The sequence below is a fragment of the Chrysemys picta genome, chromosome 8 (genome assembly GCF_011386835.1).
Source record: "Chrysemys picta bellii isolate R12L10 chromosome 8, ASM1138683v2, whole genome shotgun sequence".
Taxonomy (NCBI): Eukaryota; Metazoa; Chordata; order Testudines; family Emydidae; genus Chrysemys; species Chrysemys picta.
Genome location: NC_088798.1, coordinates 36,106,540 through 36,119,290, shown reverse-complemented (window position 1 = coordinate 36,119,290; position 12,751 = coordinate 36,106,540). Strand labels below are relative to the sequence as shown.

Here is a 12,751-nt window from a genome sequence, read left to right as displayed (position 1 = left end):
TTTGGCTGTTTCCAAGTACAAGGAACTAGAAAACAAACATACTTTTCCATACATAAAAATATTCCTGCAATTTTTATTGAGCAGTCCTACAGTTGAAAGGAATAAAGTTTCAGAAGATTAAATTTGGCACAGAAATAGCACACCAGAGAAGAGATGCATGTTTCCTTGTTCTATAGAAAATAAATGTGTTTTATAGTTAAACCTTAGAATGAGTAAGAGCAATTTTTTATCACCGTATGCAAAGTACATAGTTAAGAAAGTATTTATTGGGCATGCAACATTTGCCTTCTTAGTTGACTAGTGAAAAGCACAGGGAAGCATATTGTTAGAGACACCAGTTTAAGACCAGTTAGCGCAGGACTTATGACCTAGACGACATTGGTGCCCTGCAGAATACCCAGAATTGAGGTAAAATTCTAATATTCCTTGTTTCCATTCTGGTCCATTTCATAGAGTATCAGAGTCCCATTTAACATCTCTTTGCTTGGAATACTTTTCAGTGAGTCAATATCTGCCATACATCAATATAAAAGGGATGAATTCATAAACACTGGAAGGAGGGCTCATGCTCTCCAAAGACTTCTGACCCTAACTAGTTTAAAATAGGAAACAAGAATGGAATTTTACATCAGCTTCAGAATTGATGAAGGACAACATTTATTCCAATAGTTTTTATCTGTGATTTTGATGGTGCAGCTCTCAGCTGTAGGTGTAAATGATGTCATCAACTATTGCTAGAAAAACTCTGAGCCCTGACCTTTAATCTTAAGCAAAGACAAAACTGCTTTCCAGAATACGTAGTGGTTGTTAGTTCTTGTCTTCACCTTTAAAACAATCTATTCTAGCATCTAGGATTTTCGTCTCAAATGTTATTTATGGACTTTTCATGCAAAGGATTCACAAATCACTCATAAAAACTAATTCTGATATAGATACATATAGCTTAAGTGAAATACAAACACTTCTGGGGTTGACGTTTGCACCCTAACACCACATAGCTTTGAGGAAATGCAAGGGTGCAGAAGTAGGTGTAAAAGTATTGATACCAGAAATAACATGGAATAAAGAGATCTGGACCTCTGGACAATTGAGGATGTTTGATTTGAAGTCTATTTTGGTAAAGGTCTGTGTACTTTGGAAGCCAAGTACTCCAAATCCTCTTGTATGTTCTGGTTGCAGAATGTTTACCACTGTTTAACAGAGTTGTTTCCGGCTCCGTTCTCTTAAATTCTAAACTATTAGTTTCAACCTGCCAAGGTCAGAATGAAATGTTGAAGTTTTCCCACAAACATGTCTTCATGATCGTGGGTGACGATGGCCTGTAAGACCAATAATGATGCAATAAGAATTACAGATTCTTTACCTCGTTTTATTTTGCAAGTCACCCAGACAATATGAAAAAAATGGGAGAAAAGTTTGATATACAGAAATCCTTAAAGGAAAGAGAAGGTGTCTATCTTTCATATCATTCACCGTCTATTTGAAGAGAATTATGATTGGAATTTTCAAAAGAGACCAGGGGGATTTGATGCTCAAGTCTCACTGAATTAAATGGGAGCTGGATGCCTAATTCCCTTGGGTTCCTTTGAAAATCCCAATCTAAAAACTTAGACAAGTTTAAGTGACAAAAAATCTGATCTCTTGCTTCTTGTTGTGCAATTATTTATTATTTTTACAAAAATGTTTTTAAGTGCTTTACAAGGTATAGGACGAAAGGGGAAAGAAAGGAGAGAGAAAGCTTTAAAAAACAACAAAAAAAGTCTTCATTGTGAATCACTGTTGGGGTAGAACTAATGGTAGGTGGACTCTGGGCTGCGTGAAGGTAAGTTGCTTTCAGGTGCATTTTCACCAACAGGTCACATCCTGGTTACAGAAATGTAAATTGCTCTCTTCCTTCTCTTCTTCTACGAAGACATCAGCTTGGACAGTATAATGGAATCTGATGACAGAAGTGACAAGGTCATAAATACACCTTGTTTCCCAGGAATAGTAGAAAATGAAGACCAGGACAAATCAGAAAGAGAAGTTCTTGAGAACTACACAGTGCAAAAGAGGGAGGGAGAGCCATTTCTCGAGTGTGTTATGGAGTAGCTACTGTTCCAAATCATGCTTCCTTTACAAATAGAGTGATCAAGGATTATATCCTCTCTTTATAAGGGCTTCACAGTCATGCTGCTTTGAGTGTGATAGCAGAACTCTGATTCATGTCAATACTATTACATATATATAAATTCAATGGCAGAGAGGCCAGAAGAAAGATTAGAGGTGAACCTATTAGTCTATTGACCTATAATACATTTTTAAATGACATTTCGAACCTTATGCCTTATGACCTGGTCAAGAATTTGAATAAGAAAAATGCTTGGTTTCCCTTTTAGGCTTAATTACGCCTTAGTTGATCATTTACATTATGAGTGGTTGAAGAAGAATCTGTACTGACCTCTCGCTTGCAAAGCTGGAAAAATATTCCCTGGCTCTGGATACAGCTGGAAGGATTGTCCATTAGATCTCACCAGACAAGATGTGGGAGTTAGTCAATATTTTCTATTCAGAGGCTTATGTCTCATAAGAGAGATGGACTGAGGAAACAGGTTATGTTTTGATGAATTCCTGAAAGTTTTCTCCAAGATATTTTCAAGACTACCCATTGAAAATGACATAATTATATTACTGCATTCAGGAGCATCTTTGTTAGGGATTCTTATATTTCTTTTAGAGTTTCCTCCTCTTTTTCCAATATTTACTATTACCATTAGAATGGGCAACGGATCTGGGCATCATAGAAGAGCTCAGGTTAAGATTATTTAGTTCATTGAAACTTGTAGCTAGTTTGGCTGTAAAATAAAAGCATGGGCTAAGATTTTTCAAAAGTGACAGTGATTCTGAATAGCTACCTTGAGACACCTTGAAAGGCTCTGATTTTCTCAAAGTACCAAACCCCATTTCTCTGAAAATTGAGCTCTATTAGGTGTTTTAAGTTGGATACTCAAATCACATTTTAAAATCTTGACCATAGTTTTTTTAAAGCCCAATAGTATGGTAAATGAATATTTTTTCAACAAAAATCTTGAGTTCATTTGTTCCATTTGAGTACAGTGAAGTCCTTCACAACCAACTGGTGGCCCTTGTAAGAGCCTGGGGGAAAGGATCAATTTGAGAAGAAAGTAACATTTCCATTTTGCAGTCAATTTAAACTAATTTAGTTCTCTCAAATTTGTGTTTTAATATTGGCTCATTTGAAAAGTGACATTAACTGTAATGTAGCAGTAAAACTTGACAGTAATATAGCTTTTTTGTTTAGAATCTTCTTTGATTAAATAAAATGGCTTTAGTCCTGATGCACAGAAAGTTTGGGAGCAGGGGATAAGGAATCATAGTTTTTTCCCAGAAGATGGAAAAGACTGTAAGAAAAGATGGCAAGTCAGGACACTTTCTAACTCAAGCATACTATTATTGTGTCCAAGGATACCTAGAAATGAAATAGGGATATCCTCCAGAAGCAAAAAGGAAACTAGGAGAGCTGGGTAAAGCACTGGTGTTCAGAAACCTTCCTTTAATCTAAAAATAATTTATAGGCTCTCTGTAGTGGTTTTAAAGCTATGCCACAGTCATTAGCACTCAGGGAGGAAAGTGCTACCTTTTACTGCAGGATTACTGCTGATACGGTCCACTGGTAATAGGAGCTACTAGACCAAGCTGCTGCACCGCTGTGGAGAATTCACCTACCACAGTAAAGTGGTGAGCTAAGTCTTCTGATTACAACTATTTAGATCACCCACTAACAGACTAGAGGTATGAACTAAACCACTCTGCCACCAGAATGAAAGACCTAAGTGGTAGGTGTGCCAAAACAGCAGGCTGAGCAAAGCTCCTTTGACAGATACACTCTGAAATAGTTGTAAGGAAGTTATAAAAGAAAGGAGAACAAGTTTCAATTACTGAAAAGCCAATTTATTTGGAGTCCCCAGCAGTTTGACAAAGGAACACTAACACACGCTGCATTGAAGTGCTGCTGTGAGCCTAAAGCTGCTTCCATACTAAGGCAGTGAACTAGGATCAGAATCTAGTGCTGTGGCAGTTTAGCTGAGGAGTTATTAGAATTTTAATTATTCATAAAGTTACTCCACTACTGTGAAATGAGCAGGCTACTCCAGCAGGGATGCCCAGACATGTGGATGCCTACACATGACAAAGTTAAATTCCTACAGCAGTTCCTGTTAGCCATTATTTGCTCTGTATCACTACTTAATTTGAAGAGAATTGTATAACTCATTCCATATTAAAAAGAGTAATTTCTTTCATGTCCCATCCAGTTCCCCAGCCTTAAGAATTGTTTCATCATCCGTAAATTTCCATTAACTTAATTGGTTTACTCGTTCAAATATTTTTTGAGTCTTTCAATGTAGATACAGGGTTGTTAAAGTCTGGTGCATGCCAACAATTTATTCTTGTACAATAGGATGGAATCTACTTTTACTATTTTAATTTTACTATTTCCCCCTTGTAAACAGGAAAAGATTCTGAGATATAATGTTAGATTTCTCCTTTGAAACACTTACCAGTAACTACCATGCTGCTCATGTTAGAGTTCGGACTATTGAGTACACTGCCTGAAAGAAGTTCGTCAGATCCTCTCTAAAAAGAAAGAGACAATAAGAGTTTTTTTCCCCTCTATTTTTGTCATCTTTAATGTTGATATTAAAAATATCAGTTTGACAGGGCAAACCCCTTCAGAGAGCTTTAAATGAACATTACATAAGATTTGGCAGATTCTCCCTTTTCAAAAAAGTGACAGTAAATAAAAAAATAAAATCTAGACAATACAGTATATTTACATAGCATCTCTCAAATCAAATAATTCCATACACACAATCACTTCATCCACAGCTGAAATGCAACCTCCTGGGACCACAAGAGCTGTCCAACAGTACACGCCTTACGAAATATTTTAGAATAGGAAGTTAATATTTTATCCACTGAAACTAAATGGGGAATTCAGGCAAATACTGAAATTAGAATTTGACTAAAGTGCTAGGGCTAGCACTCCTATTAGAAAAAGTTAAAAGCAGACTGTTGTGTTTTGCACTTCTTTATAATACACCTCTACCCCGATATAACACGAATACTGATATAACACGAATACTGATATAACACGAATACTGATATAACACGGTAAAGCAGTGCTGGGGGGGGGGAGGGCTGTGTAGATCAAAGCAAGTTCGATATAACGCGGTTTCACCTATAACGCGGTAAGATTTTTTGGCTCCCAAGGACAGTGTTACATCGAGGTAGAGGTGTGTATATAGGAACGTTGAAAACAATTATTTTTTTTGTTGGAGGATGGATTTCTTTTCGGTTTAAGCGTCATAAAAATATGAAGAACATCACGTCTATTCTTTCTGAGTCTTCTTTTTGGATGATTTCAATGTGGAATGCAGATACCAGAGGAGATTTGGTGTTGAATCCTTTTCCCCAAAGTGTTTGAGTTAAATAGGTATAAAAAGTAAGTCTGAAGCAATCTAAATACTTAAAAAAATATACTTCCCCTCTCAGTGATCAGGTTTCATTTCCTTCCAGGATAGAAAAAAACATCCAGATGCCCAATGTAAAACCTGTAGGATTTTTTGTTTGTGTATTTTTTTAAATCTTTTAGGCCTTCCTCATAAGTCAAAATGAATTAAAACGGGTATAAACCTCCCCTCCTTTGCATGTCATCATTAATAGGCTACTGGATTTTTTATGTCCAAAAGAGGTTAGGACCTCAGTTTTGTGTCTTAATTCAAAGGTATCTCCAATAGCACCAATGCCCTCAGCACTAACCCAGGCCATTGGGTCATTACTGAAAAGGATGAGTGCCAGTTACTGAATCACCAAATATTACTTTGCATGGAATCTGTTTCCATTCTGAGTACTGACCACAAACTGCTTTACTTACAAAGTCTTTATAATAATCAAGATGTTTCAGACTGTACTGTCCTTGAGGCAGGTATGATCTATCTCTGTTTGAAAAGCATCCTGTACTAAACTAATCTGAGGATATCACAATACTAAGTGGTATGCTTATACCAGGATGCATATAATCAAGCCCAAACTGTAATATTAGTGTATATATTCTATATACACACACGCATAGGAATATGAAGAGGAATATTAGAATATATAACACATTCTGAAGTATCCCATATCTAAAATCCACAACATACTAGACAACACACCAAGCCGTTACAGTCACTAAGCTTATTCAGTTTTGAGCACTAGTTCTCAAAAGTTATTTAAACAGACTATTCCTGAATAATTTTAGGTTTCAAAGTAGCAACCACGTTAGTCTGTATCCGCAAAAAGAACAGGAGTACTTGTGGCACCTTAGAGACTAACAAAATAAATGTGTTAGTCTCTAAGGTGCCACAAGTACTCCTGTTTTTTTTTTTTTTAATAATTTTAGTTTGCCTCACACCCTTGTTGATTCTAGATGCTGCTCTACACATTTTGGGGTTCAAATGAGCAACATGATTTGACTTTAAATTTAATAAAAGAAAACAGCAATGAGTCTTGTCAGAGAAAACCATTTTTAATTAGATCAAAAGAATGAACTTAAAACAGACAAAATTGAAAGCCAATTCAGAGAAGCTATGGAACCTTTCCATTATTCACTCTATATGACTATTCTCAAGTACAAAGATGACTGAAATGTAGCAGATAGAACATTACAATGAGTACCTTCTTTCTCTTTGAAGATCTAAATTTCTTCCCCAATATTTGCTAAGGAGAGGATATCATAGTTTGACATCAAAATTATGGAAGTAAAATCATGGAAGACAAGATGGTTGAATATAAAAAAATACCTGCACTTCTGTGCAGTCAGCCCACCAATATATTTCCACGGAGGGATATTTTACCTCTGTTTGCAATGGACAAAAATAACTAGTGATGGCAGCTATAATAAAAAAAAAGTTATTTTTACTACTAATTAAACAGATTATAGATGGTTGTTTAAAAAAAACCCACTATGGTAGTTTCTCAAAAAAACAAAACTGTAATATAATATTACTGCATATTTAAGATTTCAGTTTGCTTGTAAGACACAGCCCTTCCCCTACATCCAAAGAGAATTCCCATGCTGCTCACTGTACTGACCTGGATATATTCAGATTCTGTTTTCATTGCTTCATTTGAGGGCAATTACCTGCTCATTCTCATGCCTGAACATAGATGACTCACAGGCCAAATCTCTATGAGTGCTGGATCTAGGCACATGCAATTTTGAGTCTAGAAGGCTTTCAAGTCCCTTGCTTCTCATGATTTTTTCTTTTTGATTTGGAAAGATGGATGCTATTTCAGTCTTGGCAAAGAAACAACTCTTAAAATCATGGAATCCTGATCTGTCTTAAGTAAAAGCCAGAACACTAACCCTACGAAGGGAAGACTCTGTACAGAACAAACAAACTACTTGATGAACTACTAGTTTACAACTTAAACATGGAGGGTATTAGATCCAGCCTCTTAAATAATCCTGACTCATGCCTGCAAATTCTGTTTTGTCCTTCCTATCTCATCCTGTCCCCCGCAACGCAGTCTTTCACCAGAATTGTGAAGAAAAATATTTAAAGTGTGGTTCTACCCAGAAAAGCAGATGTGTAAAAGTGACATTGTGAGATTCCTCATGCAGGACCAAATTTTCAAAAAGAGATTCAACTGTCAACTTAAGCCTTCAATATGTGACTCCTAAAAGCAATTTACAAACTTCAGAAGCATAAATTGCTTCATGTACTGTAAATCTGAAATATAAAAATTAAAAGAAGTGGAATGTAGGGAATGTTTAACTGTGTAATACCACTGCACAACAAATACAATCAAATCTTTTAGTTCTTTCCTAAATTACAGGACAAAACTATAGAAAAGGAGGACGAAAGTGCAGTGACTAGCCACAGTGTATAGATCTTTGCTTTAAATGTTGCAACCAATTTAGTATCCATATTATAATTCGTTTCAAAATGGTTTGTCCCAACACGTATTACTTTGAAAATGTATCTAATCTGAATGCCACAGGTTATGTTATACACCTTCCTAGTTTTATCAGGCCATTACAGTCATCAAAATCCCCTGAAGTCTAACCATGAAACCATTCAGGCTGGCAAAAAAATAAATAAATAAATAAATAAATAAATCTATTGTCAACTATTTTTCCCACATCTCCAGAATAATATATTTTAACTATAGTAGAAATCTCTTTCCACATTTAAGAAGCAAAGAATAGAAATAAGAAGCCAATTCGCAAACATTTTTAAAATCTATTACTGCACTTAAAACTTGGCAGCTACCAAGTTTTATTAATTGCCTCGTGAGGACCTGTCAAAAAAATTCTAAAAGTCTAAAAATATACACCCAAAAGTGTCTGCCCAATTTTTTATTAACTCTTAAGTAGAGAAAAATGTTTCGAAAGTCGATTCTTACACCTAATGTAACAGATTTGTTTAGGTTAAAGAAGGCTTAATAAAAGCATCACTCAAATTTGCAGTCTCCTCTGACCATGGAAATAAACAAAACACGAAGTAAATGGTGTTACTAAAAACAGTCAACAAATGAACAAAACTATCCCTCTATTTCAAACACAGTAGTAAGAGTCAGCACTATCATCTACTCTACTGTGATACAATTAATATCTAAACATTTTTTAATTACAATCTGGTGAAGGGGATATAATAATTAAAAAAGACATTCTGTTAACTCTTGGGAGAGATTTTGATTTACCGATGATACGTATCTATTTTAAGTAGAGGATAGGACACTTTTTTTCTGTGATGAAAGAAAGCAGAAAAAATGTTAAATGGTAGTTTTAGTTACATTGTACATTTACCACAGTTAGTCTCAGCCTAGGGGCATATGTCAAGCCATGAGCATAACACCACTGACAGGGTATGTTTACATTGCAATAAAAGACCCACAGCAGAGCCACAGCTGGCCTGAGTCAATTGACCGGGCTCTGAGACTTGGTGCCACAGGATTTTTACTGAAGTGTAGATGTACCCTTAGCATCTAACAGCATCTGTAGGCAACTGAAAACTATCAGTGTGATGGAGGAGTAGCAGCATTCAAAAACAAGTGTTCAAAATAATCAGTGACTACCATTCCAGTAGCTTGAGTCATTCTTCTTCAGGTTATGTTTCTTGCAAATCCAAAATATAAAGTGTCTTCAGGCATTTAAAAAAAACATTGTCTCCAGGGATGAAAATACTAAGAGTTTGAGTTAGTATATTGGGGGGGGAAGGAGAGGGCACAGAACAATAAGCACTCATTTACAGATTTCAATTTGCATGAGAGATAGATATGAATTTAATTAATATTCTGTTGTCACATGATGAATTTTTAGTGAAATACAGCATGCGTATATTTAGTTTATGCTTATTTAGTGAAGAGGAAGTGCATTTATGTATAGACATCTTACCTTACACACTGACCTCAAACAGCAATATCCACAATCTGCTCCAAAAATAACTAACAGAAGCAAACTCACTTTGTACAGCAACATAGAATCACTAGACTCCCCAAGGCCAGGGCCCCAAGAGTATGAGTTACATCTGTACACATTCTCATCCTACCTACAGTCCAAAAGAAATTCCATGCAGGTTCACAGGTATGCTACAAAAATCCCCAGTTTCATCTCTGCCACAGCACCATATAGACAAAAGACTGGTCTACACACCGTTTTTTACTGGTTTAAATACAATTTAGTTAAATCAGGACAAGAACTGTGCGTAGACCAGCCCAACAACTCCGTATTCCACCAACAAGTGGTAACTCATTGCTGTAATTTGTGTTTAAAGTTCACTTGTCTTTCTGTAACTAATTGGACATTACATACATACGTATCCTCGTTTGTCCTATAAGTCCTCTCCCTCTTCCTCACTTCTCACCTCAGTTCCCTGTAAGCTGCACGGCCGCGCAGCAGCGTATTTAGTGCAGGTGCTCAAGGAACCCACCCGGGGACCTGCCGTGACTGGTGGAGGGGCGTCCCTTCCCCGGCCCCCAACTAGCCTGGCCCACAATCCGGTGCAGCAAGGACGCAGGGCGCCCCTCCTCTGGCCCCAACTCTGCTGTGGCACGGCACGGGCCAGCCTCAAGCATGGCCAGAGTGGCCCAGACCCATGGTAACTTGCTTTGAGCCAGCAGCCTTATAAAAAGGCAGCCAGTTGCCAACCTAGTGAACAGAGGAGAAGCAAACAGAGAAGTTCACCTAGGGATAGAGCCCACAGAGTTTTTGCCTTTCAGACTTCTGGAAACAGTAAATACCAGGGTGGATAAAAATCAATTATTTAAATAAATAAATAAAGGATTTTTTTTTTAAATTTAAAATTAGATTCTTGATAAGATGCTTTTTGGGGAAAAAAGCTATCTAAAGACAATTTTAATTAAGATAATTTTGAGCTATAATGTATCTCCTCATGGAATAGAGATTATAAATTCTGTAGTATGAGACAATATAGTCATGTAATGTTTAAGAAAAGTTTTGTAAATGAGTTCCAACAGTTCATGGATTAAGGACTCAATTTTATGAGGTTCCAGGGGCTTCTGTATAGATTATTTAGGTTAATCTTTCTATCTACCCAATGGGACTCAGTGCTCAATCTAGAAGATACCATTAGAGATCCTTAGTTTTGCAGTTCTCAAACTGGATTTGTGTCACCAGAGATAACACGCTTGTTAACAGCAAAGATATTTTAAATAAATAAATAAATAATATATAGAGGTGAGAAAGAACAGACCTCAACCCTATTGTCCCTCTGCAAATTTGTGTACACAGAGTTAATCCCTCACCTCTCTTTAAACATGCAAAGTTTCAAAAAGTTCTGCCCCCAACAGTGAATAGATCTGGACAAGGGGAAGAAGTCTGGAGATAAATGTGAGAAGGGAGGGACAGGCAGTAGAAACAAAAGTGAAACTGTTTGAGCAGCATATTCCAGAAGTCTTGTGGTCTTTCTGAGTGTAGCCTTCATTGATTTGAGATCTACTATACCATTCTCTCACTAGAAGGGAAAACCTATAAAGGCAGCAGGCCGTAAGAGAGACCCAGTTTGGAAATATTTTAATGAAGTTCCTCTACCTGTGGGTAAGACAGGCATGCATGCAAAATGCAAACAGTGCAACAAAAAAATGCAAGGCCTGATTACCCGAATGAAACAACATCATGAGAAGTGTTCCTTCTCAGGAGAAAGTTACGTTGAAGATGATGAAAGGAACATGTCTGAACACGCAGGGTCTTCAGGTTGGTAAACTTTTTTATTTCATACTTCCTTCTTAAAGACTGCTTGTCTTCCTTCTGAACTATTCTTGAATTCTCATGTTTGAGGAAAAAAATATAGTTGTTTCTCTATCGTACTATCATTTTAGATGCAGTTGTGATAAAAAAATAGCTGAAATAGGCAGAACTTCCTTTTACAATTTCACCTTTAAAGTAGTACTGAGTGTCAGTGAATGCAATGAGTAATACTAAATGAGCAGTATGGTACTGCATTGTCTTATTTTGTTTAGGAGAAACCATCCTCAACATGCAGGATTCTGAAGACTATCCGCCTTCAAGATCACCATCATTTTCTATAGTTTCAGAATTATCTGCCAATGACAGTGTTTCAGTCACATCATGTATGTCACATAGCCACAGTATATCACCTGTAGCAAAAAGAAAAAAAAAATTCCATCATCCAGAAACAACCATAGATAAGTTTGTGATAAGAACCAGCAGATTACAAAAAGAGGTAATTGATGAATAAATTGCCCGGTTTGTTTATGCAACAAACTCTCCTTTCCATATGATTGAGAACCCACACTTCATTAACATGGTTCAGTCATTAAGACCAGGATACAGTCCACCCAACAGAGCAGATGTCGCAGGCAAATTGCTGGATAAAGTGTATGAAAGAGAAATTGAGCAGTGTGCAAAAGGTCTAGAGAAATTGTTAACCTGAGTCTTGATGGGTAGAGCAATGTCCACAATGATCCTGTTGTATGTGCTTGTGTGACAACAGAAGAAGGGAATGTCTTCCTTACAGAAACAATTGATCCCTCAGGAAATGCACATAGAGCAGAATACTTACAACAAGTAGCAGTAAAAGCTATAACAAACTGTAGAAAAAAATGCAAATGTCTAGTACGCAACTTGGTCACAGACAATGCTGCAAATGTATCCAAGATGAGAAGAAATTATTTAGAAGAGAGTCCCAAACTAATAACATACAGTTGCAGTGCTCATTTGATGCACCTCCTAGTCAAAGACTTCAGTATTCCAGAAATAAAGGCTAAAGTTGTTGAAATTGCAAAATACTTCCATAACAACCACTTTGCAGCAGCTGCTCTGAAAAAAGTGGGAGGAACCAACTAACTCTCCCACAAGATGTGCGATGGAACTCAGTAGTGGACTGTTTTGAGCATTATATCAAGAACTGGCCTAATCCAATGACAGTTAGTGCCATTTATTTTTTCACGATTTTGTTCACAGTCACAGCCAAAGTTCTCAACATTGGGCTTAAGAGAAATGTTGAACACATGCTGAGTATCCTGAAGCCTGTTTCTGTAGCCTTGAACAAAATGCAGGGAAATAGCTGTTTTATTGCTGACACTGTTGAAATTTGGAAGGAACTGAGTGAGATCTTAAAAAGAGAAATATGCAATGACAGTTAAATCACAAACATTAAAAAAACGAACCGAACAAGCACTATCTCCAGCTCATTTTCTTGCAAATATTCTCAATACCAGGGTC

At 36.7% G+C, this 12,751-nt stretch overlaps 1 protein-coding gene across 8 annotated transcripts in view; it reads right to left on the bottom strand.

Moving 5' to 3' along the window:
* The window catches only part of PTBP2 (polypyrimidine tract binding protein 2), an 86,562-nt gene that overhangs the window by 60,481 nt on the left and 13,330 nt on the right, over positions 1-12,751 (bottom strand). For 4 of the 8 annotated variants that reach the window (XM_005307530.4, XM_008165778.3, XM_005307531.4 and 1 more), the window contains exon 3: positions 4,560-4,635. The exons of the other annotated variants lie outside the window; for them this stretch is intronic. In XM_005307530.4, coding sequence (XP_005307587.3) covers positions 4,560-4,635 — 76 coding nt within the window. The remainder of the gene's footprint in view (positions 1-4,559; positions 4,636-12,751) is intronic. 8 annotated transcript variants of the gene reach the window in all.